At 44.3% G+C, this 26,447-nt stretch overlaps 1 protein-coding gene across 1 annotated transcript in view; it reads right to left on the reverse strand.

Moving 5' to 3' along the window:
- Nucleotides 1-3,293, reverse strand: part of LOC136626681 (killer cell lectin-like receptor subfamily B member 1C) — a 56,862-nt gene extending 53,569 nt beyond the window's left edge. Inside the window, exon 1 of the mRNA XM_066601700.1 lies at nucleotides 3,215-3,293. Coding sequence (XP_066457797.1) covers nucleotides 3,215-3,293 — 79 coding nt within the window. The remainder of the gene's footprint in view (nucleotides 1-3,214) is intronic.
- Nucleotides 3,294-26,447: the final 23,154 nt, after the last annotated feature.

The raw sequence follows: 26,447 nt of genomic DNA on the forward strand, positions 1-26,447 counted from the left end.
TCTCACTTTCCGGTGTCATAGAAACGTGAAATTTGTCACGAGCATTGATTATGTCATAAATAGAAAAAGCTAATGGGTCCCAACTCAATTATTCAATTCTATGCGCAAAAGAATTAGCGTCCAAATTTTATGTACGGAATGTATTTTTTTCACTTTCCGGTGTCATAGAAACGTGAAATTTGGCACGAGCATTGATTATGTCATAACTAGGAAAAGCTAATGGGTCCCAACTCGATTATTTCATTCTATGCGCAAAAGAATTAGCATCCATATTTTACATATGGAATGTATTTTTCTCAACTTCCGGTGTCATAGAAACGTGAAATTTGGCACGAGCATTGATTATGTCACAAATAGGAAAAGCTAATAGGTCCCAGCTCGATTTTTTAATTCTATGCGCAAAAGAATTAGCATCCAAATTATACGTACGGAATGTAATTTTCTCACTTTCCGGTGTCATAGAAACGTGAAATTTGGCACGAGCATTGATTATGTCATAAATAGGAAAAGATAATGGGTCCAAACTTGATTATTCAATTCTATGCGCAAAAGAATTAGCGTCCAACTGTTACGTACGGAATGTAATTTTCTCACTTTCCGGTGTCATAGAAACGTGAAATTTTGCATGAGCATTGATTATGTCATAAATAGGAAAACCTAATGGGTCCCAGCTCGATTTTTTAATTCTATGCACAAAAGAATTAGCATCCAAATTATACGTACGGAATGTAATTTTCTCACTTTCCGGTGTCATAGAAACGTGAAATTTGGCACGAGCATTGATTATGTCATAAATAGGAAAAGCTAATGGGTCCCAAATCGATTATTAAATTCTAGTGCAAAAGAACTAGCGTCCAAATTTTACGTACGGAATCTAATTCTCTCACTTCTTGGTATCATAGAAACATGAAATTTGGAACGGGTATTGATTATGTCATAAATAGGAAAAGCTAATGGGTCCCAACTCGATTATTCAATTCTATGCGCAAAAGAATTAGCGTCCAAATTTTACGTACGGAATCTAATTCTCTCACTTCCCGGTGTCATAGAAACTCGAAATTTTGCAGGAGCATTGAGTATGTCATAAATAGGAAAAGCTAATGAGTCTCAACTCGATTATTCAATTCTATGCGCAAAAGAATTAGCATCCAAATTTTACGTACGGAATGTAACTTTCTCACATAGAAACTTAAAATTTGGCATGGGCATTGAATATGTCATAAATAGGAAAAGCTAATGGGTCCCAACTCGATTATTCAATTCTATGCGCAAAAGAATTAGCGTCCAAATTTTACGTACGGAATCTAATTCTCTCACTTCCCGGTGTCATAGAAACTCGAAATTTGGCACGAGCATTGATTATGTCATAAATAGGAAAAGCTAATGGGTCCCAATTCGATTATTCAATTCTATGCGCAAAAGAATTAGCGTCCAACTTTTACGTACGGAATGTAATTTTCTCACATAGAAACTTAAAATTTGGCTCGGGCATTGAATATGTCATAAATAGGAAAACTTAATGGGTCCCAACTCTATTATTCAATTCTATGCGCAAAAGAATTAGCGTCCAAATTTTATGTACGGAATGTATTTTTCTCACTTTCCGGTGTCATAGAAACGTGAAATTTGGCACGAGCATTGATTATGTCATAACTAGGAAAAGCTAATGGGTTCCAACTCAATTATTTCATTCTATGCGCAAAAGAATTAGCGTCCATATTTTATGTACGGAATGTAATTTTCTCACTTTCCGGTGTCATAGAAACGTGAAATTTGACATGAGCATTGATTATGTCATAAATAGGAAAAGCTAATGGATCCCAACTCGATTATTCAATTCTATGCGCAAAAGAATTAGCGTCCAAGTGTTACGTACAGAATGTAATTTTCTCACTTTCCGGTGTCATAGAAACGTTAAATTTTGCATGAGCATTGACTATGTCATAAATAGGAAAAGCTAATCGGTCCCAACTCGATTATTTAATTCTATGCACAAAAGAATTAGCATCCAAATTTTACGTACGGAATGTAATTTTCTCACTTTCCGGTGTCATAGAAACGTGAAATTTGGCACGAGCATTGATTATGTCATAAATAGGAAAAGTTAATAGGTCCCAACTCGATTATTTAATTCTAGCGCAAAAGAATTAGGGTCGAAATTTTACGTATATAATATAAATCTCTCTCTTCACAATGTCATAGAAACATGAAATTTGCCATAAGCATTGAATTTTTCATAAATAGGAAAAGCTAATGGGTCCCAAATCGATTATTAAATTCTAGCGCAAAAGAATTAGCGTCCAAATTTTACGTACGGAATCTAATTCTCTCACTTCTTGGTATCATAGAAACATGAAATTTGGAACGGGCATTGATTATGTCATAAATAGGAAAAGTTAATGGGTCCCACCTCAATTATTCAATTCTAGACGCAAAAGAATTAGCGTCCACATTTTACGTACGAAATCTAATTCTCTCACTTCCCGATGTCATAGAAATTTGAAATTTGGCACGGGCATTGATGTCATAAATAGGAAAAGTTAATGGGTCCCAACTCGATTATTCAATTCTAAGTGCAAAAGAATTAGTGTCCAAATTGTACGTATGTAATCTAATTCTCTCACATCCTGATGTCATTTTATATAAAGGAAAAATCGCATGGTTACCTCCACGTGGTGTTTCCTGGGTAACGCAGAGAACTATGCAAAATGGTGAACATGTTTTTCCGGTATCTCTAAAGTAACCACGACTTCAGAAGATTTTCCGTGTGAACACCAGATAAACACCAGTACCAAATTAACTCGGGCGAAGCCGGGTATATCAGCTAGTCTTCTATAAAATGTAGTGTTTTGGCTGCAAGTGAATCTATTGTCATATCAGAGGACCATCTTTATATCTATGCTTGACTTAGTCAGGCAAGTCTTCATGTAGTAGTTCAGGAAACTGAGATTTGAGTTGCTGTTCAGCAAGACTTCTGCATTGGATGCTGCTGGTCACCACCGACTTTCTTTCACTGCAAGGTGAATATGTTTGTTTTGACCTATTAAACTGTATAACCTACTTTTTATTAGTTGAGGGAAGTATGAAAATCACCAGTGACCATCTAATCTGCAATATAAGGAATCCTGCCAAACCATACTGAGGAGTGGTAGAATATTGGGGTTACTCGCAGCCAAGTCTATCACCGACATTCCTTATATTTGTTGCATCTTACCTTCTTCAGCAGAATCTATTTTGGGTGGAAGTCCATGATTTTTCTTGACCTTTACTTTGCAGTAGATAACTTGCTCCATATTTTTCAGTGTCACTGTGTCCGCGTGCCCTTTAATAGACAGACAGTAAGTGAGAGAAAAGGAATACAAATATATATATATATATGAAGCTAGGGAGATGAGAGAAAGATCCCGAGGAATTGTCCATTCTGATATTATCTTCAAGCCTCTGCAACTTTCACATCTACTATTACTAAGCCGTTAATAAACCAAGCCGTTACCAAACAGTTTGCATGAGGCCGCCAACATAGCAAAGTCAGTGACTTTTACTTCTTTTGAAAAGTGTTGAGAAATGGAGTTGTGCTTAGTGGGAGGGAGCGTGGCGTCCAGTGGCCCATAAGACTTACAATAATTTACATCACAAGGCCCAAATATGTGTTTGTACCTTTCAATACATTTGACACAGCTCATGCCAGTGCAGTCTTTCTTTAGACCGGTCTAGGTAAATCTGCCCCTTATGATTTTATCATGCAAGTTTTGTGCAAAACTTACATGATAATAGAACCTACTATTTGGTATTAGTGTAATTACTTGGGCGATTTTTTTTTTCCCCTCATCAATGCTGCCGGATAGAAATTTTGCAGTATGTTCAATTTTTTAGGCAATCCCGCTGATTATTTCCTATAGGAGTAAAAAAGAAAAAAAAATTGCATGCAGATGCGACTTTCATGCAAGTGTGGTGTGATTTTTAGTTTTCCTATTGATATAACGTGATTTTCCTGCATGTAAAATACACACGCAAAATAATGGGAGCTCATTTTGTATTTGGGGTCATTTGAGTGCATTTGGGGTCAACATGGATGTTGGGATGGCATTGCTATGGAGACAACCTTTGAAGTATACGGAAGTCCCTTTATGATGTAAGGCTGCTGTCACACCTGCGTTGGGGTCAGTTAAAAGTTTCCATCGCTCTGCTTTGTTTTGGGAGGAGGAATCTGAAATAAAACGGAAAAATAGGGATCAGTTTTTTTCTCTCATTGATTTTAATGTTGTTCAACCCCTTCCCCCCCCCAAAAAAAGAAAGCAAACGTAAAGTCTTCCATTTCGTTAGGTTTCTGTGTTTTTTTATAAGAAAATAGTCTGCAGCAGACTTTCAGTTTGCTTGCTGTCTTTTTGAAACCCCATTGAAATCAATGGAAAAAAATGGATACGTTTTATTTCTATGGCTGTTTTTTTTTTTTTTAAAGTGTGCAAAAAAAGGGAGGGGGGGGAGGTTAACTTTTTTTTTACATTTTTTATCTCCCTATAGGGGACTTGAACCATAAAATCCATGGACTTTTCAACTAACTCTTGACTTGGAGAGATGGGAAAACCCACTCTTATCGTGGATCGGTCGCATTCACAGCATTAAAATGACTCTACTTCCAAAGTTGCTATATCTCTTTAGAACCCTCCCCATACCAGTCCCAACCCCAGAACTACGCTCCTTCCAAAAGAAAATATCCTCATTCATCTGGGCACACAAACGCCCCAGAATATCCAAACCCATAATGCATCTCCAAAAGAAACACGGGGGATTGTCAGTACCCTGTATTATAAAATACTATAAGGCCGCGAGACTGGCCCAAATACCACCCGTATATGCAGGCCCCCAATCGCCATTATGGACCACCATAGAGGAAACCAAATTTAAACCATACACCTGCCCATCACTTCTGTGGACAAAAGTCCCCCTCCCACCCAATTTAAAAACCAACTCTCCATATACTTTCTTCTCCATACTATTATGGAGACAAACTAGATTTAAAATAAACTTACCCGCTACCCCATCACCATTGACACCTTTGTGCCATAACCCAGACTTCCCACCCGGGCTAGAAGAGACTCAATTCATATGGTGGAAAGCAAATAATCTGAATACTTTATATGACTTTCTGATCCATGGCAAACTGATATCGATGTCCACTTTTAACAGCCACTACAACCCACCACCTGGCGAGTGGTGGAGAAAAATGCAGGTCTTCCACTTTTGGACCTCAAAACTAAAGCTATCAACAAAGATAGAATTAAATCGGATGGAAGCCATATGTAAATTTTGCCCCACTCACCCGGGAACCTTATCCCACTTTTATGCCATGCTAAACAACACACTATCAGACCACAAGCTACTTTGCATGCTACAGTGGGAAACGACTTTATCACACAACCTTATCATTAGCCCGTTGGCACCATTGTTGTGAAACCCTCAGCAAGAATAGCTGGCAAATATCATTAACCAAGACCTCCCTAAAGGTACTACACAGAGCATACCTAGTACCTGAAAGACTACACAACATATACCCAGATATCTCACAATTATGCTTTAGAGGATGCAATGACACGGGCTCTCATAGACACATATGTTGGTCATGCCCAAAAGCCCAGGATTTCTGGAAAAGAGTCTCTCATCTCATAGCTTCGGTAACAGGGACAGATATTGGACTAGACCCATTCATCCTATTACTGGGAAATAAACTCACAGGAATGCGCAACCCTCCATTTAAGTTACTCCAACATATAACTATGGCAGCTCGCATACTAATAGCACAACAATGGAGAAAACCTACACTACCCTTCGAAGCCTGCATAACACGAATAAATAAGATTTTTGTAAACGAAAAGCTTGTAGCCATCCGGCAAGACACAACCCCCCAATTCGAGAAGATATGGAATCCCTGGATAACGCACATCAACATCCCTAATCTATACAACCACATGAGAACATAAGTGGAAGATCCTGCTAGTTCCATCTAGTTATATTCACTAATCTAAAAATATCCACAATGAAGGTGGCAAAGACATCTAAAAAATAATGATTCTCTCAGTCATGACCAGAGCTGGAGGACATCGAGATCTGTTTTACCCCCTCACCCCCGTATCATTCTAATAAAAACATGTAAGACTCATAACACCATGATGTAACCCTATCTATGCAAACTGAATAAATATTTTAGTTCTGTTAATTGTTATCTATAGTACTGTATATAAGTTAAAAACAGGCCAATGACTCTGTACTTCATTGTCAAGACTTTACCCCCCTGCGTGGGGAAATTGCGGCAGAGTGTTGCCACCCTTAAGATTTTATTTCAATAAAAACCGTTGAAACATAAAATCCATGGACTTTTTCTGCAGTATAAGGGCTCAGTCACACGGGCGCCGATCCACCCCTTGTTTCTGCACGATAAGACCGCTACACTGCAGGTGCGGAAGAAAGAACACATGGCCGGCAATGGAGCCGGCCATGCAGAGAGTTGTCCACACGTGGTGCGGCCGTCTTATCGTGCAGAAACACGGGCGGATCGGCTGTGCCCTAAATAAAAATCCGCATGGATTCATTTTGCATGTAAATGGTATATAAAACTCCATTCAATTCCGCGGGATGCAGAATGTTAGCAGAAGGAACTCATGCCAAAATCTGATATGTGTGAAAATACCCTAATCGATCCGACCAACTGAACTCAGGAACATTCGCAAAAAGACTGGATCATTGACTGTCACAGTGACATGGGTGTCTAGCACAAATATTTTCTCTGCAGCATTTCCTACAGATTTTGGCAAAAGTAAAAAAATAAATCTACAATTCTGTCTACAAGACACGCGGAGTACCTGGATATGATCTTGGTGGATGAAATGCTTCTCGGACTGGGTATCCGTATCATCAGGTTGAATGCAATCACTAAATAGGAACTGCCCAAGGAGTGCCCGCAAGGTTAATTAAAAGAGAAAGAAATTAGTCCATCAGATCAAGATTTCCGGGAGCTTAAATAGCTAAGGAACTCTCACATACAGTATAAACCTGCTTGTTGTGTTACGGTTTTGTAAGACTATTTCCTCTGAGGTTTTAACAATTAGAAAAGGGGAGAGACTAGGTGTTCGGCCGCTTTCACATCTGCTTTAGGGTCAGTTCAGGGTTTCCGTCTCTCTGCTCTGTTTTTGGAGAAAAGAAGCAGAAATAATATGGAAAAATACAGACCCATTTTTTCCCCATTGATTTCAATGGAGTTTAAGAAAAACGGAAAGCAAACAGAAAGCCTTCCGTTTGCTTCCATTCCATCAGGTTTCCATTTTTTATAGACAAATAACACTGCAGACTGCGCTATTTTCCCGCCCAGTGAATGGGATCTACAGAAACAGTGTAGCACAGCACACTACGCTCTTTCCATAACGCTATACTATGCTGCTTCTGTAGCTCCCATTCACTTCAATGAGCACTATTGCTGGGTTCCCACGGGACGGCTTCACCACGGAAAGCTTGCGGTTTTGCTGCAGCGAAAAACCGCGAGATTTCCGAGGGATGAGCATAGCTTCAAAACCCACGGTACTTAGCTGTGGGTTTTGGAGCAGCTTCGCCACATGCTTTTTCGTTGTGGCCGGCTGTCCTATAGAGAGGAGCGAGTCCACAACAAAAGAAATAAAAGAATTGACATGCTGCGTCCCAGGAATCTAATGCTGGCTTTGCCACGATAGATTGTCCGCCCTATATGGACGAGATTTTTGACAAATCTCATTCATATGATACACTTATCTGTTTTTGCTTCTGATGCATGTATTACGTATAACACTTGCTTTGCCTTAAGTCTTCTACTGAGATTTGTTCTGGGAGGCGTTTCTAGCACTGATCAGCTGGTCTCTCTCATAAACCAACTCCCCCTCCCTTCTTCTCCTTCAGAGGCTATGTAGCCACACACCGTTAATACTACACAAAGCTATCTGTCCATTTACTAGTGGGGGATAGATTGGTGGTGGAACAGATAAGCACAGGTGTAGTTGATTGCAATACAGTGCTACCTATAGATCAAATGACAAGGAGCAGAGAGATAGGCTGGCCTAAAAATGGAGTCTAAGGCCTCTTTCACACGAGTGTTTTGATTTTCGGCCACTCGCATCACTTTTTCTGGCCCAATCACATGGCTGGGTGATTGGGCCTCCTCCTCTGTCAGGATTTGACCTCCTGAACCCTGAGCGGAAGCCAAACCTATTGAGCTGTTCAGCATGCTGGATAGCTCCCCTGAGTCCTGATACCTTGTTCTTCATCCCTTGTTCTTTGTTCTGTGTCTTTCCTGTCTAGTTCACCCCGTGTCTTGTATCTTCCCCAATTAGTCTTCTACATAAATCTGGCCCTGTTTCTTCCTTCCTTGCATGTCTATTGTGCCCTTAGCCTCTAACCAAGCCTGAGAGCTGCCGGCAAAGGGACGGGGAGGGAGGTGGGAGAGAGTTTAGCAGTGCGAGCTACTGATAAAGTCCCTCCCCTTGCGGGCAGCTCCCAAGGGTTCTGTGGGAGCTGACGGCTAATCGCGGCCAACAGATAGGGAAAGACTTGTCTTTTCTGACCGTGTGTAAAAGCAGACGGATGGAACCCACCGGAAAATCGCGCATCTAAACAAGTGCATTAGAATCCAATGCTTCAGATGGTCGTGATTTTCAGCCGATGTTTTACCATGGCAAAATAGCTGCAATAAAACATATGTGTGAATAAGGCCCAATTGTATTGTGGGCAGGTGGGTTGGGGGTAGATGATTTAGATGGAGAGCAGACCATAGCAAAACAACAATATTAAAGGTGCAGGATGCTAAATCATGGGACCTGATGAGATGACCAATGCAGTGGCCCGAAGGGCGCTACAGGGTAGTCAAAACGGTTACTAAGTCCTGGAGACCTTGCTATGGGCTCCTATGGGGACATAGAAGCCATCATTCTGGGGAAGAGCCCCGTTTCTCTGGTATAATGAGTTAAGAAAGCTAGTCTGTCTAGCAACCGCTCAGTTCTGATTAGCTGTTGGCATATAATTTGCTGACTGGTGGATTGGGTGGAGTCCAGTGAATTCCGGGAAAAAGCCAGGGTGTGGAAGAGGAAGTAAGTCAGCAGAGTAGGCAGAGTAGCGTCGGAAGTAGGAGAGAGCAGGTGCGGGCGAGGAGCTCGTCAAGGTGGAGTAGTGCAGAGGGAGAGTGGAGAGTCATCCCTGCTGGAGGAAACCAGATCCAGTGCAGACCCTGTGGAAGGTGGACGGAAAGTGGCCAACCTAACCGTGAGTCTAATTGGTCCCTGCGCATCTAACAGTCAGTGCGCCCTTCTGCAATCTCATGCTAGTTCCAATCCCCCGCAAATAACATTCACAGACAGTCAGGACTTAATCCAGTCAGGCGGCTTTACCCTGCAAGGGAAAAGAGAGTTCAGGTCTCACTGCATACTCCTCTGTATCTCTAAACCAAGTTGAAGTGTTTACTGCCTACTAAAACTGCCAAGTGAATTCTACTCTGTAACATTTGCAAGAGTCAGTAAAACTGTGTGCCTTCGGTTTTACTGCAACCTGTTTGTACTTGTCTCTTTATTACAAACGCTCACTACACAAAAAGAAACTGGCGTCACACGGACCTTACCACACTACCCTCACGAACCACCTTTGATTAATCTGCATATTGCACGATACCCGATTCCTCGTAGGGTAGCCACCACTGTAACTAGGCCTGAGTTATCAAGCCCACTCGAGCTATTCTCTGCCAACTCCAGCTCGCTGCACCAGCATCTTTCTACATCTTCCAACACTGTCATACAGCCCTCTGTAATAAAGTTTCTCCCTTCAAACATATCACAGCTTTTTTAAATCTACTTTTACTACTTATAACTTAGAGATACGGTAATTAACAATGACAGGCTGCTTTCCATAGACTGCACATTCCTGTGTGGAAGACTCCCATGAACTTACAAATGACTATGTGCTGATTTCTTCCTGCAACAGCAAAAAGTCCCCAAGTGGTTGTTTCTCACAAATCCCTCACTGTGTAATGAGCATGCTTGTTCTTGTTCAGGTGGGGAGGAGTTGAAGTATTTTGCTAATCTGTCAATCTTCCAATCTGCAGTGCTTTGGGAAACAATACAAGCATAGAAATCAAAGGATCATACATTTAATGAAAACCAGTTATAAAATGTCTTTATTTTCAAAGACATATTGATCAAAGAAAAATAAATAAAAAGATTGCAAAGATGGAAGGTGTATGTAGCCTTTAATGAGGCAGCAGTTTTTTCATTTTTTCATATCTGAATTTCAAAGGGTTAAGGGACATTTCCCAGAGACAAAAATAAAATGGCAAGCCGTGACAAGCAATATGGTGGCAGATCCAGTAGTCATCACTTTATTGCCTTTTGAACAAACTATATATCCATATGTTCTAGTGCAAAAGTACAAAGTGTAACATAAGTATTCGGCCACTGATCACATGCTGCTACGAACTGCTGCTTTACACTAGAATAACATCTGATCCATTAACTTAATGACACCTTCCCCAGAAAAAAAAGGTTTCATTCTGTGTATGTGGAGACCATATTGTGCTAGAAGTGTCACAGGAAAAAACACATCAATTGTTACGGTAGTCTCAGAGTCATTTCCTTTAACTACATATTTCTTTCTCAAAAAGTTATCTTCCCCCAAGTCCATAGTTGTATCTATGACCCCTGCTGAAAATGATGGAATCATCATGCTTAAGTCTTTTCATCCAGATTTTTAAAAAAAATCAAATATTTTTATTGAAACTTTAAAAAATACACAAAATTATGTAATCTAAAATACAACTTACTAAACCCTAAACCCAACTACCCCCCGCCTTACAAAAAGGAAAATAAAGTACATCACAATGTATAAGCTATCATACTCAACATAATATGTGGGTAACTATATATATTCTCCATTTAACATTAGTATAAAAAATTACAACCATAGACATGGATTAACTATTTTTACTTCTAGTTTTACCGGAGGAGTGACAATTTCCTGTTTTGAACCAACACAGAAGTTAATCCAGAGTTGTCAATCCATGTGTGCCAAAGATCTTAAAACTTCTTTTCAGATATCGATGCTTTTCCTTGTCTACAAGCCAATTACCGTATATACTCGAGTATTAGCCGACCCGAGTATAAGCCGAGTCAATAAGTTTTACCACAAAAAACTGGTAAAGCTTATTGACTCGAGTATAAGCCGAGCTATACTACAGTATATACTAGGTAAAGAAAAAATTCAATACTCACCTCCCAGCCGGCGTCTGTATCCCCGGCGCGATGGCCTCCCCGGCGGTACAGCAAGCTGCTTGAGAATTCTCCCCGCAGTCATCTCCCTGCTCGGCTTTGAATTTCGCCGCCGTCAGCGCTGTGTAAGTAAGCGCTGTGATTGGATCAAACCCATCTGAAAGCTTGGTCACCTGGACGTTGGTAAATGGGCCAATATGATTTGATCAAATTATATAGCAAGAACCTTGCATTATTTAATGTGGTTAGTGTATTTATTATAGGTATGTATATTTCTGATAGCAAATAGTTTTTTTGTGTGCTGTTGCCATTTTTGGTTTCTGCTTCTATTGTATCTTGCAGCCATGGTTTAACAAGGGCCTATGGATTTCTATTGGGAAGTGCTGATCTATTTTATCCTTTTTTATGTCTAGTGGTCAGTCATGTGGGAAGTTCTAGTGCTCTATGTATAGAGTATATTCTAATGGTATTATGGTCATGTTAAGTGGTCAGGGCATGTTGCTGAGTTATGTATATTTGCACTACAGTCATGTCCTGTAGTTGGTCGTGTTGGGGGTTGTAGCGCTCTATGCATAGAGTATAATGCAGTTGTATTATGGTCATCTTATAGGTCAGGCATATTAGAGGTTGTAGTCTATTTTATTTTAAACACACAATAGTTGTATTATGATTATGTCTAGTGGTTGGTCAATTGTAGTGATTTATGTATAGAAGCTAATATGGTCATGTCCAATGGTTGGGTCATGTTGAGAGTTGTAGTGATTTATGCATATAGCCAAATATGGTCATGTCCAATGGTCGGTTATGTTGAGAGTTGTAGTGATATACTGCATGTATAGTATAATAGAATTGTCCAGTTTCAGGTCATGTGTGACGTCATTTCTCTCTTCTTTAGAAAAGGGAAGCAGTTGTGGCTGGAAACTCTTGTGGTATGCAGAATATATACTGGCATGCATCACGCTGACCACATAATACTAAAGGAGATCAGCTTAGTTTCAGACAACATAGAGGCATAGTAATAAAAACATTTCTAAAATGTGTAACCTGAAATGTAGATCAACAAAGAAAAAAAATGAAACTAGAATAAATGTAGTAAGAGTTGTTTGAAATTGTTAATATGATCATTGATCTGTCTTCCTTCAGTCCTAACAGCAGCACAACCATGGGGTTATTCTGCCCCCGAGAACTGATAGGACAGATGGAATGCAAGAGAATGTAAGCTAGACTCTTTGTCACAGGCGGGTTAAATGCAGCAGCAGAAAGGCAAAAAAACCTATGAGGAAACAAACCTAATACTCCACAGGAGCTTGAAGCATCTGCCCCCTGCCCCCCTGGACAGAAAGAGACACGCTGATAGGGTAGGCTAGTCAGCCTATATAGGCTGTGGGCAAGATAGGGACCTATGAGCTAATTAGTTATTTATTTAATATTTCTTAAAAAATTCCATCTGTCCTATCAGATCACAGGGGCAGAATTACCTATGGTTGTGCTGCCGTGGGACGTAAGGGAATCATACATTACACACAATGAATGTTATTTACTATGAGATGCAGCCATTGCCTGGATCCAATATGTGATATTCATAAAAAAAAGTCCCAACTGTTCGAATTGAAACTGTCAACAAGCTGGTTAATTGAAATGTGACTCTTATCGGCTTACTATTAGCTTAATGCTTCACATAGCCATGTTCATTAAATGCTTTAGGCTACCTGTCCATGGGCGTTGCGGTGAGCACTAATGTCACCGCAATTTTCAGCGTGATCATAGTGGAGAATCTTGGCAAATCCGCTTGTGTACATCAGGCTGCGCTTTCCATAGTTATCCTTTGGAAAGCGCCCATTGCGTTACCCACATGCGGATTTTCGTCGCAGGTAACGCAATGAAATATCGCCTGTGGACAGGAGGCCTTATGGAGATGATCGTGGAAATGCAATTTACCGTGTCAGAATTCTGCAATGGACTTTGCCCATTGACAGGGCAAATTCCACATGTGATACATGCCAAAAATTGCGCCAGAAAGATGCGGCTTTAGGTCTCATGTCCACGGGCAAAATATGATTTAGGCCTCATGTCCACGGGCAAAAGAAGAATTAAAATCCGCAGCGGATTTTAACTCTTCTCCTGCACGCGGATTTGCATCCCATAGGGATGCATTGACCACTCGCGGGTAGATAAATACCCGCGGATGGTCAATAAAAGGGAATTAAAAAAAAATGGAGCATGAAAAAATCTGGACCATGCTCCATTTTCGTGCGGGTCTCCCGCGGGGACGGCCCCCGCGGGCTTCTATTGAAGCCTATGGAGACAAAAATCGGAATTTACTCACCCGCTCCGGTTCTTCCCTTCGCCGCGGCTCCATCTTCTCTCCGTCGCGGCCGGATCTTTTTTCTTCGGGTCGGCGCATGCGCGGGGCATGTCACCGACGTCACCCTGCGCATCCGCCGGGCCGAAGAAAGAAGATCCGGCCGCGATGCAGAGAAGATGACGCCGTGGCGAAGGGAAGATCCGGAGCGGGCGAGAGGTAAGTTTATTCTTTTTTTAAGCGCTCATGTCCGCGGGGCAGGAGGGACCCGCTACGGATTCTCCATGGAGAATCCGTAGCGGATCTGATTTTTCCCGTGGACATGAGGCCTTAGGAACCGCAGCGGACCACCCGCATGCGGATCCGCATCCCATAGGGATGCATTGACCACCCGCGGATGGTCAATAAAAGAGATTTTAAAAAAAATGGAGAATGAAAAAATCCGGACCATGCTCCATTTTCGTGCAGGTCTCCCGCGGGGACGGCTCCCGCAGGCTTCTATTGAAGCGGGGCACGTCTTCTCTTCTTCATGGCCGGATCTTCTAGCTTCGGCCCGGCGGATGTGCCCCGCACATGCGCGCGGCACGCCGCCGACGTGCTGAGTACATCCACCGGCCGAAGAAAGAAGATACAGCCATGAAGAAGAGAAGACCTTCCCGGTCCGCTGCGGGTAAGTTAATTCTTATTAATTCTTCTTTTCAGCGCTCATGTCCGCGGGGCAGGAGGGACCCGCTACGGATTCTCCATGGAGAATCCATAGCGGGCCTAATTTTCCCTGTGGACATGAAGCCTTAGAGACAGAATTCACTGCAGAAAATTCAATGGCAAATTCCATCATGTAAACCTGAGAACCAGTGCTTCCAGGAGGCTGGGATTTTTCAATCCCCGGACATCCGGACAGAAGAGAAGAAGAAGAAGACCAGGGCCGGGGATCGGGGAGAAGCTGCAGCAGAGCCACAGCCAGCGTTTCTAGGTGATGTATACTTTTTTCTTTTTTTGCAGCTATGGCTTATTTTCTAGGTAGGGCTTATATTTCAAGGCCCCCCTCCCCCCAAAATCCTTGCATGGACCAGCCATCTGATATCGCTGCAATTTTCTGGCAGCAATGCCATGTCACCCATGTGAATTAGGCGTTAAAAATAATAAAATCAAATAGAATATCGACTAAGGCCGCCTGCAGACAGGCGGGTCGGATCCGGCAGCGAGAATTCTCGCCGCGGGACCCGACCCCAGCGCCTGCAGGGAGCAGCGCGTACTCACTCGCGCCTGGTGGCCCCGGCTCTTTCATGTGCCGGCTGCCGGGCAGCCGGCGCATGCACAGACCGGAGCCGGCGGCCGGGTGAGTGACGTTTCTGTGCGAGGCTCTGCGAGCCCCGCACAGAAATAGGACATGCCGCGGTTTGTTTGCCGCGCGACATTTTGCGTGGCCAAACCGCGGCCGTCTGCATAGGAGTGCGTATTGTAATGCACTCCTATGCAGGCTTTCAGTGGCGGAAATCCCGCGGATAATCTCACGGCGGGATTTCCGCCCATGTGCAGGCGGCCTAATAGTCCTACTAAAGTAGCTCCATAGTAGCAATAGCAGAAAGGTCGGCATCACACGGGCAAGAAACTCGAGCGAGATTTGTGCGTTGCAAGATGCAAAAACATGAACTCCTATTCTTTTGAATGGGGTCATACACATGAGCGATGCTTTCCCACATGGCATTGCGATGCGATGCAGGAAACTAATTGGGGCATGTTCTATGTCCCTGAATGCTCTCGAATCACACCACCCTTTGTTTCCAATGGGCCCGGCGGCAGCATTGCACTGCATGCTAGGTGCACGTGATGTGATCAGATCTGAGGCTTCCATCGAAAACAAGCTGCGGCAGCGGATTTGACATATAAAAATGCCTCGTATCCGTGGGGAATTCACATGGGGAGCGCGAATAGGGGGACGTGATTCATGACCGTTAAAAAGCAGATTATGACGCCAATGATTGTCAATGGTTTCTTTCCCACTTGCAATGTTTTCACTCATGTGATGTTCAGGAGATAAAAAATCGTGGTATGTTCTATCTTTCTGTGTTTTGTGATTTTTTTTTTTTTTTTTTAGCTCCCATTGTATCTCTATGGAGCCTGCGTTTTATCGCATTGCAACTCTGCAAACATTGCGATGCAATGTGATTTAACATTAGAAAGTCCCATTGACTTTTGCTATAAAAACGTGAGCGATTTTATCGCAGGTATCAGCGAAGCGATGAAAGAGTATTCTCCAAAAAAATCATCACTGGCAGGGGAACTTTCACTGGTAACGGAGATTCTAAATCCCTACCTCTAGCGAGAAATTGCTTTGGTTGGCTGAGCGCCGCTGAGTGCCCGCCAGCTGAGCCAATCAGAGCCAGCGTTGGATGCATCCAATCACAGCCATCCATTCATTGAAAAATGCTGCGTTAGGGTGAGGGTAGCCTTAGTGTGAATTTCTTCAATTGCCATTTTTTACACTAAGGGCGGTTTCACATCCGCACTCGAGGTTCCGTTTTCTTGTTCTGTTGGTGGAGTAGAGAAGGCGAATCCCCGCGGCCAAGTGGCTGATGCAGATGTGAAACCGGCCTCACTGCTACTGCAAGAAATTGTATTGCAATACACATGTATATTATATATAATAAGATAAATCTAATAAGTAACCATAAATCATTTTTTTATATTAAGTAGTTGGCAAAAAAAGCAATGTTAGGGCTCATTCATACCCGCAATTAGAGCTTCAGTCGTAGTTTTGTTTTTGCAGCAGAAAAACTGAATTAAGGATCAATGTCCACGGACGGATCTGATGCGTGGAAGATTCGCAAGTCAACTGCCCATAAGGAAGCCTGGACGTCCGCACATGAATTAAAGCATGCAGATTAGTTTTGCAGACCTTTTGGTCCATTTCAGTGCGGCTCCCGCATGGACAACATCTATTGAAGTCAATGTAAGCAGTCCGACTCGGGACCCGTCCGCAAATGACATTGTGGATGGCCCGCAGATTCTGCAGGAAAAGCAGGAGATTAAAAAAAAAATCTGTACTGCACATGTCCGACGGCGAGCCGTGCGGACCATCCGCAGTACAGATAACCTAGAAGAAGAGGGGTCTGTGCGGACACAGCTGCCTGCATGCACAGGTACGCAGGGTCTTACGCCGCAGTCACAGGCCGGATTTCATGAGGGATTCCGCATGCGTAATCAGACCAACCCGCCGGCATGAGGCCTAAGACAGAAATTAATGCCCAGTTTTTTCCTTATCGATTTCAATGGGTTTTCAAAAAAAATGGGAAGGAAATTGAACACTTTCAGTTCCCTTCTGTTCTGTTAGCTTTCCTTTTTTCTACAGGAAGAAATATCTCCGTCTGCAGCACTATGTGTTCCTGTAAAAAACTGGAAACCTAATGGAATGGAAGCAAAAGGAAAGCGTTGTATTTTTTTGAAACCCTATTGAAATCAATGGGGGGAATAAAGGAAGTATTTATTTTTGTTTTAATCCTGATTTTCTACTGCAAAAATGGAACAGAGGAACGGAATTGTGACTGCAGCCCTAACGACAGAGGGAATGGGTCCTTATTTGTGACTGGTAAGTAGTGAAAAAAAATGAATGGCAAAAGGTTTTTTTACATCTTTTTTTAGCACAGCAATTATAGGGTATTATTAAAACTGACGATGAGCCGAGTTACTCGACTAAAAAACAGACTAGGCAGTGAGCGCCTCCTAGTGGCAGTTGCAAGTAGCAGTCTCTTGCCGTACTACTGTGGTCACTGTTGCACAGGTCTATATACTCATACCACCTGTTTGCTGCTATATACCATTACTAGGTATTGGAAGGCTGTCTAAATAATGATTACATCGATATTTTCAATACAATGTCCACTTCAAGGGCAAAAACACACGGGGCATGCACTAATACGCTTATCGCTACGGGGCATATTAGCGCATGAACTGTTTTTTTTCCCGGACTATTCAGACTCCATGCTAGTGCGCATAAGTTTGAAAAAAAAAAGCGGGATGATCGTTCCTGCCCCGTCTCTCTCGCACGTAGTATTTCGTCCTGTGTGAAAGGTCCCTGCAGTCATTAACCATGAGCAGTCCGCACCCACTTAGTCAGCCATAGCTCACTGCAGCGTTTGGCGGTAGAATGGCCTCATCTCGGCATTTACAGATTCCGCGGATCCGCACACAATTTGCCCTTTTCTATCAGACTAGTCCTTATGCGCACAACTCGGCTTAGTTTCTGCATCAAGAAGCGACATCACTGCTATTTTTTTCTGTGACAAATGCGTCGGACGCAGAATTGCGCAGGTTCCATGCTAAAAAATAATTGTCACATTCAGCCACGTGTGCGGAGCTTTTAGGGTTAAAATGATATGTTTTATATCTTGTAAACTGACTTATTTATTATAAATGGAAGATCATACAGTTTTTTATCACACGTATCTAAACCTCCTCTGCGGTACTTTTCTTCTACCAGTCTAGTCGTCAGTCTCTGCACAGCGGACGATGGGGCCCATGGAGCTTTCCTGTATTGTACCTCTGGTATCAGCCATGTTACCCCACACGTCATGTGACTCATGTATGTATTGGGCGGGGCACAGTATTATTTACCTCACATTTGCGCTCTGTGCTTTTCCTCCTGTTCCATCCTTGGTAGATATCAGAGTGGATTTGCAGGTGCGAGATGCAGCTACATGGAGGGGAAGGAAGAAACAGCAGGATGGTGCCAAGTGTGCTGAAAGGTGAGAGTGGACTGAGCACAAGAGAGCAGACATGGGAGGCAGTCTGTGAGGAGAGCAGACATGGGGGGCAGTCTGTGAGGGGAGAAGACATGGGGGGGCAGTCTGTGAGGAGAGCAGACATGGGGGGCAGTCTGTGAGGAGAGAAGACATGGGGGGCAGTCTGTGAGGGGAGAAGACATGGGGGCAGTCTGTGAGGGAGAGAAGACATGGAGGGGCAGTCTGTGAGGAGAGCAGACATGGGGGGGGGCAGTCTGTGAGGAGAGCAGACATGGAGGGGCAGTCTGTGAGGAAAGCAGACATGGGGGGGGCAGTCTGTGAGGAGAGCAGACATGGGGGGGGCAGTCTGTGAGGAGAGAAGACATGGGGGGGCAGTCTGTGAGGTGAGCAGACATGGGGGGCAGTCTGTGAGGAGAGCAGACATGGGGGGGGGGCAGTCTGTGAGGAGAGAAGACATGGGGGGGCAGTCTGTGAGGTGAGCAGACATGGGGGGCAGTCTGTGAGGAGAGCAGACATGGGGGGCAGTCTGTGAGGAGAGCAGACATGGGGGGGCAGTCTGTGAGGAGAGCAGACATGGGGGGGGCAGTCTGTGAGGAGAGCAGACATGGGGGGGGCAGTCTGTGAGGAGAGCAGACATGGGGGGGGGGCAGTCTGTGAGGAGAGCAGACATGGGGGGGGCAGTCTGTGAGGAGAGCAGACATGGGGGGGGGCAGTCTGTGAGGAGAGCAGACATGGGGGGCAGTCTGTGAGGGAGAAAAGACATGGGGGGCAGTCTGTGAGGAGAGCAGACATGCGGGGGCAGTCTGTGAGGAGAGCAGACATGGGGGGCATTCTGTGAGGAGAGCAGACATGGGGGGGCAGTCTGTGAGGGAGAGAAGACATGGGGGGGCAGTCTGTGAGGAGAGAAGACATGGTGGGGGGGCAGTCTGTGAGGAGAGCAGACATGGGGGGGGCAGTCTGTGAGGAGAGCAGACATGGGGGGGGGGGCAGTCTGTGAGGAGAGCAGACATGGGGGGGGGCAGTCTGTGAGGAGAGCAGACATGGGGGGGGGCAGTCTGTGAGGAGAGCAGACATGGGGGGCAGTCTGTGAGGAGAGCAGACATGAGGGGCAGTCTGTGAGGGAGAAAAGACATGGGGGGCAGTCTGTGAGGAGAGCAGACATGCGGGGGCAGTCTGTGAGGAGAGCAGACATGGGGGGCATTCTGTGAGGAGAGCAGACATGGGGGGGCAGTCTGTGAGGAGAGCAGACATGGGGGGGCAGTCTGTGAGGGAGAGAAGACATGGGGGGGCAGTCTGTGAGGAGAGAAGACATGGGTCAGTTTGTGAGGAGAGGAGACATGGGTCAGTTTGTGAGGCGAGAAGACATGGGGGGCAGTCTGTGAGGGAGAGAAGACATGGGGGCAGTCTGTGAGGGAGAGAAGACATGGGAGGCAGTCTGTGAGGAGAGAAGACATGGGAGGCAGTCTGCGAGGAGAGCAGACATGGGGGGCAGTCTGTGAGGGAGAGAAGACATGGGAGGCAGTCTGTGAGGAGAGAAGACATGGGAGGCAGTCTGTGAGGAGAGAAGACATGGGAGGCAGTCTGTGAGGAGAGAAGACATGGGAGGCAGTCTGTGAGGAGAGAAGACATGGGGTGACAGTCTGTGAGGAGAGCAGACATGGGGGGCAGTCTGTGAGGGAGAGAAGACATGGGAGGCAGTCTGTGAGGAGAGAAGACATGGGGTGACAGTCTGTGAGGAGAGCAGACATGGGGGGCAGTCTGTGAGGGAGAGCAGACATGGGGGGCAGTCTGTGAGGGAGCGAAGACATGGGGGGCAGTCTGTGAGGAGAGAAGACATGGGGGGCAGTCTGTGAGGAGAGAAGACATTGGGGGCAGTCTGTGAACAGAGAAGACATGGGGGGCAGTCTGTGAGGAGAGAAGACATTGGGGGCAGTCTGTGAAGAGAGAAGACATTGGGGGCAGTCTGTGAAGAGAGAAGACATGGGGGGCAGTCTGTGAGGAGAGAAGACATGGGGGCAGTCTGTGAGGCAGCTTATAATATGGATGGCAGTCTGTGATGGAGGAGGCATAGGGGAAGAAATTCTTTGAGGAGGATTTGTAAAGGGCAGGCTGTGAGGGAGGGAAGCAAATCTATGAGGGAATGTGGACAGTCTGTGAGGATGAGGGGGCATTGAGTAAGTATGAGAAACTTGGAAATCAATGGCAGTCTGCGAGGAGGAAAGGACATGGGAGAGCAATGAGGAGAGTCCAGAGCTCAGGAGGGTAAATATATGTTTGTTTTATTGTTTTAAGTGATTTGGTTCTAAACTTTAAAAGCCAACGTATCCAGACAGCCCTATTAATGTTGAAGGACTTACATGTCTACTTTAGACCAACACAGGAATGCCTTTTCTTTACTGAGAACTTGGTCTTTTAATGAACTCTTCATGAACGGCGTGTGCTGTGAGGGCTCCTTTATATGATTTAAGGCCCATTTAGACACAAGCCAGATAAAGACTGATAGTCGAAACGTTGCCTTTTTTAACATGGATCAATAAAGAGATATTGTTTTATCAAACACGTTTGATGCTGCCACTTTATGCCACTGAAAGGCCTTTTTGTGATGACTAAGGGCCCTTCTACACTGAAAAATTATCATTCAGTTTATCGCTGGATCGTGTGAACCTGAATTATAAAGGTGGCCACACAAGGGCGCCTTTGTGAATAGAACCCATTGATTTAAATAGGTTCCTTCATATGGTGTTTTTTCCATGAGCATTTTGATTGCACAACAAACGTGACATGCTCTATTTTGGTGCGCAATTGCTCGCCAAAGCCGCTATCTGCACTCTATTACGCATTGAAATGCACGATTTTGCATGGAAAAATCGATAACATGGCGCTACCAGAACCGTGCCGATTTGAGCGGTCCCGGCAGCACAAAAAAGTACAGTAAAAACGCAGATACAGACATGATAGCACGTGATCCCGCTTTCTGCAAAGCGCATATATGTTACACTATCGTGAGCATATATGCGCTTCTGCCCGTGTGCGGCCACCAAGGCCTCATGTCCACTGGGAAAATCAGGCCCGCTACGGATTCTCCATGTAGAATCTGCAGCGGGTCCCTCCTGCCCCGCGGACATGAGCGCTTAAAATAGGAATAAATCAGAATTAACTTACCTCTCACACTCTCCGGATACTTCCTTCGCTGCGGCGTCATCTTCTCTCGTCGCGGCCGGATCTTCTTTCTTCGGCTCGGCGGATGTGCATGATGACGTCGGTGACGTGCCCCGCGCATGCGCCGGGCCGAAGCAAAATGATCCGGCCGCGACTGAGAGAAGATGGCGCCGCGGCGAAGAGAAGAACCGGAGCGTGTGAGTAAAATCTGATTTTTGTGTCCCGCGGATCCGGACGGCTTCCATAGGCTTCAATAGAAGCCCGCGGGAGCCGTCCCCGCAGGAGACCCGCATGAAAATGGAGCATGGTCCAGATTTTTTCATGCTCCATTTTTTTTAAAATCCCTTTTATTGACCATCCGCGGGTATTTATCTACCCCGCGGGTGGTCAATGCATCCCTATGGGATGCGGATCTGCGGGCGGGAGAAGAGTTAAAATCCGCTGCGGATTTTAATTCTTATTTTGCCCGTGGACATGAGCCCTAAGTGTAAACACTGTAGGTGCCTGAAGACAACCGATAACGTATTTCCTTATCATTCGTCATTCAGTTTAGGCGGGCATAAAAATCACTCATCTATGAATAACTGCCTGTTTACTGTGAATGGAGGTGGGCGGCCAGAAGCGATCTCCAGTCCGCTCCATCTCCATTCTGAGCTATTAGCACTCCTCTGTGAAAGTTTAAGTTTAAGCCCCCGACAATCATCTTGTGTAAAAGGACTCTAAGTTTACAGTGTAAATACAGTGGGGCATACGTATCATTTTTTAAAGATTTCTGGCCTGGCAAACGACTGATCAACAGGAGTCCCAAGCAGCAGACCTCCACGAATCTACTACCGATGGCTTATCCTGAGGATAGGCCATCACTAGTTTAAAGCTGGACAACCCTTGGACAGAGGAGTATAAAATAGGTTTCCAAATCCCAACTGTTGTATTATCTTCTACTTAACGCAGTGTCCCCTTGATATTGGAAAGTGAATATTGGAAAAGACAAAAAACTGAGAACCTTAAAGGGGTTGTCCCGCGGCAGCAAGTGGGTCTATACACTTCTGTATGGCCATATTAATGCACTTTGTAATGTACATTGTGCATTAATTATGAGCCATACAGAAGTTATCAAAAGTTTTATACTTACCTGCTCCGTTGCTGGCGTCCTCGTCTCCATGGTGCCGACTAATTTTCGGCCTCCAATGGCCAAATTAGCCGCGCTTGCGCAGTCCGGGTCTTCTGCTGTCTTCAATGGGGCCGCTCGTGCAGAATGCCGGCTCCGTGTAGCTCCGCCCCGTCACGTGCCGATTCCAGCCAATCAGGAGGCTGGAATCGGCAATGGACCGCACAGAAGCCCTGCGGTCCACAGAGAGACAGGATCCTGGCGGCCATCTTCAGCAGGTGAGTATGAAGACGCCGGACCGCCGGGATTCGGGTAAGTACTACCCGGTGTGTTTTTTTAACCCCTGCATCGGGGTTGTCTCGCGCCGAACGGGGGGGGGGGGGTTAAAAAAAAAACAAAACCCGTTTCGGCGCGTGACAACCCCTTTAATGGCTTTAAGTATTCACCGCCTGAAAGTCAATACATTATGGATCACTTTTTGATGCAAAGTCCCTTGGGGTACGGTTTGGCTGTTTTAGCTCACCTTATTTACACTCCAGGATATTTGCCTATTCTTTCAGGCAAAACTGTTCCAACTCCTTCCAGTTGGATGGTTGTGCTGGTGTAGTGCAGTCTTCATGTCCTGACACTGATTCTCAGTTGGATTGAGAGCTTGGCTTTGATTAGGCTATTCTTCCATGTTTTGTCATAGATCCCTCCAGTGTAGCTTTACCAGTATGTTTAGTGTCATTGACCTGCTGAACGCGGACCTCCGTCCCAGTCTCACATCCCTGACAGACGGAGTATGCGTTAACACGTGGCAGATTTTGTTGCGGATCTGCACCAAAATTCACAGCATATCTTCCGCTCTGGATTTTGCTGTAGATCTGTACTAAAACCGGTGTCACAATCTGCCCCATTTGGTGCGGATTTTGATGTAGATCCATACCAGATTTCACACCGTGAATTGAAGTGATTGAGTCTGCCACAGATCCGCGCCAGATGGTAAGAAGATTGACGGGGATTTACTCACAATTTTTTCACTGTAGAGAGATCTGCAGTAAATCTGCAGCATGTGAATGCACCCTGAAAGAGGATTTCCTCAGGAATCGCCCTGTACTTAAAGGGGTTGTCCCGCGGCAGCAAGTGGGTCTATACACTTCTGTATGGCCATATTAATGCACTTTGTAATGTACATTGTGCATTAATTATGAGCCATACAGAAGTTATAAAAAGTTTTTTACTTACCTGCTCCGTTGCTAGCGTCCTCGTTCCCATGGAGCCGACTAATTTTTGCCCTCCGATGGCCAAATTAGCCGCGCTTGCGCAGTCCGGGTCTTCTGCTCTCTTCAATGGAGCCGCTCGTGCAGAATGCCGGCTCCGTGTAGCTCCGCCCTGTCACGTGCCGATTCCAGCCAATCAGGAGGCTGGAATCGGCAATGGACCGCACAGAAGAGCTGCGGTCCACGGAGGGAGCAGACCCCGGCGGCCATCTTCAGCAGGTAAGTATGAAGACGCCGGACCGCCGGGATTCAGGTAAGCGCTGAGCGGTTTGTTTTTTTAACCCCTGCATCGGGGTTGTCTCGCGCCGAACGGGGGGGGGGGGTTAAAAAAAAAAAAACCCCGTTTCGGCGCGGGACAACCCCTTTAATGCTGCCACCACTGGGCTTGACTGTGGGAATGCTGTTCTTGGGTTGGGGGAAGTGTTGGGTTTCAACCATACATAGCTTTTCTCAAGATGGCCAAAAACTTCAAATTTAGTCTCATCTGACCAGAGAAGCATCTTTCATATGTTTGGGGAGTTCATCATAAGCTATTTGGCATACTTCAAACTTTTATATGTTTGTTTTTCTTTAACCAATGGCTGTTTTTTCTGGCCGCTCTTCCATAAAAGCCCCTATGTGGAGTGTACAGATTATAGTAGCCCTTCTACTTCCTCTGTATAGTGTATGACTTGCAATGTCTTATATACAGATTGTTCCATCTCCTCTATATACAGGGTATGGCTTATAGTGTCCTATGGACAGATATTTCCATCTCTGCTGTCGATCTTTGGAGCTCCTTCTGAATAATTGTTGGTTTCTTTGCTGAGCCTCCGATTAATGCCCTCCTCGCTCGGTCTGTGAGTTTTGTCAGGTTTGTACTGTAGTTGTGCCGTATTCTTTTCATTTTGTTATTATGAATGTTATGGTACCTCAGGGGATATTCAAAGGGGATATTTTGATTTGGGATATTTTTATATAACCCAACCCTGAACTATATTCCCTATTCTCAGTCCCATTTTTTAAAATTCTTGTAATATATTTATTAACGACATCGTGGAGGGATTGTACAGTAAAATATCAATATTTGCAAATGATACAAAACTATGTAAAGTAATTAACACAAAAGAGGACAGAATGTGGTTGCAAATGAATCTGCATCAATTGAGGGATTGAGCAGAAAAGAAGCAAATGAGGTTCAACACTGATAAATGTGAGGTTCTGCAAATGGGCAGGAAATACATGTCACCATTACACATTACACATTATGTGGGAAACTACAGTGGTAATGGATTTACTATATTCACCCCTCTGGAGGAACACTAAATTGCCAGAGTTTTTTTTAAGTTGGGGGGATTTTCACCATGGGGTGATCTTTTTGGAAAAGATACATTCTGTTTTTTTTTTGTAGTTTTGAACAATTCAGAGAGCTTTGTGATGTTCTACATAATTAGGACTGCTGTAATTAGTGCTTTACGGATCAGTGTTGCCTTTAATTGAAACTTTTCAATGCTAGGTACGCTTACAGCTTGTGCTTAGTGGGAAAAAAAGGTAGCCTGCAACCTTCCTACAGCACCGCACAGTACGTATACGGCACCATGACGGGAGTTGAATGGGTTTTCGACGTTCAGCTTTTTTATGCTCTTTTGTGTTCATGTGGTGTTACATAACAGGTCACGCGTCCCCAATGGAAGTTTTACGGCTTTCATAGTCTGCTCTGTATTTTGCGCCAGACACGGCGTAGTTCTTGTATGGGTTAGTTAAGAAAAAAATTAAAACACGCTCCCTGTCACCATTCTCAACCGACGTGAAAATTTTACTTATAGCGCAGTTGCTAGTTTGACGTTCCAAATGATAGTCTCTGTGTAAAATGATACAAATGTATAAATTATAGCCGTATTTGGAGAGAGGTACGGGTTATCGCTGCTCAGTCAAGAAACTGCACCATAGTTTCTTAGAAATAACATCCTGTTAGTGTTTGAATTACCAAGAATTTAAGAAAACGACATAATTCTGCAGCGTGCGAAGCATCTCAGAGGTGTTAAAATAATACTTTCCTGTTTACAAAGTGTAAGGCTATATGGGGTTGTGCTGCTCTAACCATTAGTTTCTCTAATCTGTTCTTAGGTTCCCACATCCTTTCTACCATTGCTTTACGTAAAAACCATGAAGCTTCAAGGAGTTGGAGGACGAGCGGTAATTTTATTAATAAATTTGAAAAAGGAAAAACTAAATAAAGAGAACCTGTCAAGTACTTACAGAACCATATCCTACATTATGTTGGTGTTCCGGGACTTGGCTGGATGTCAGTTTTATACTCCATGTTTCCCGTGGTTGAATATTGCGCTGGCACAAGGATACAGCTTAACTCTTCCATGGCTGCACTCTACCATACAACTGTATAGGACAGTGCTTGCACATTACTCAGAGGAGAGACTGGTCTTTGTTTCCAGCACGGTCTTCATTGTCAGGGAGAAGTAAATTATAAAAATTGCATCACTCAACTTTCCGTCCCCTCCACGAAGAGCTCCATAAGTTAGTCAATGGTAGCGTTCGTAGGTGACAGGTTTCCTTGTGCTTAATCTAATGTAAGAAAAATTGTACTTTTAATCATTATAACATATCTGT

The sequence above is a fragment of the Eleutherodactylus coqui genome, chromosome 4 (assembly GCF_035609145.1).
Source record: "Eleutherodactylus coqui strain aEleCoq1 chromosome 4, aEleCoq1.hap1, whole genome shotgun sequence".
NCBI classification, from domain to species: Eukaryota; Metazoa; Chordata; class Amphibia; order Anura; family Eleutherodactylidae; genus Eleutherodactylus; species Eleutherodactylus coqui.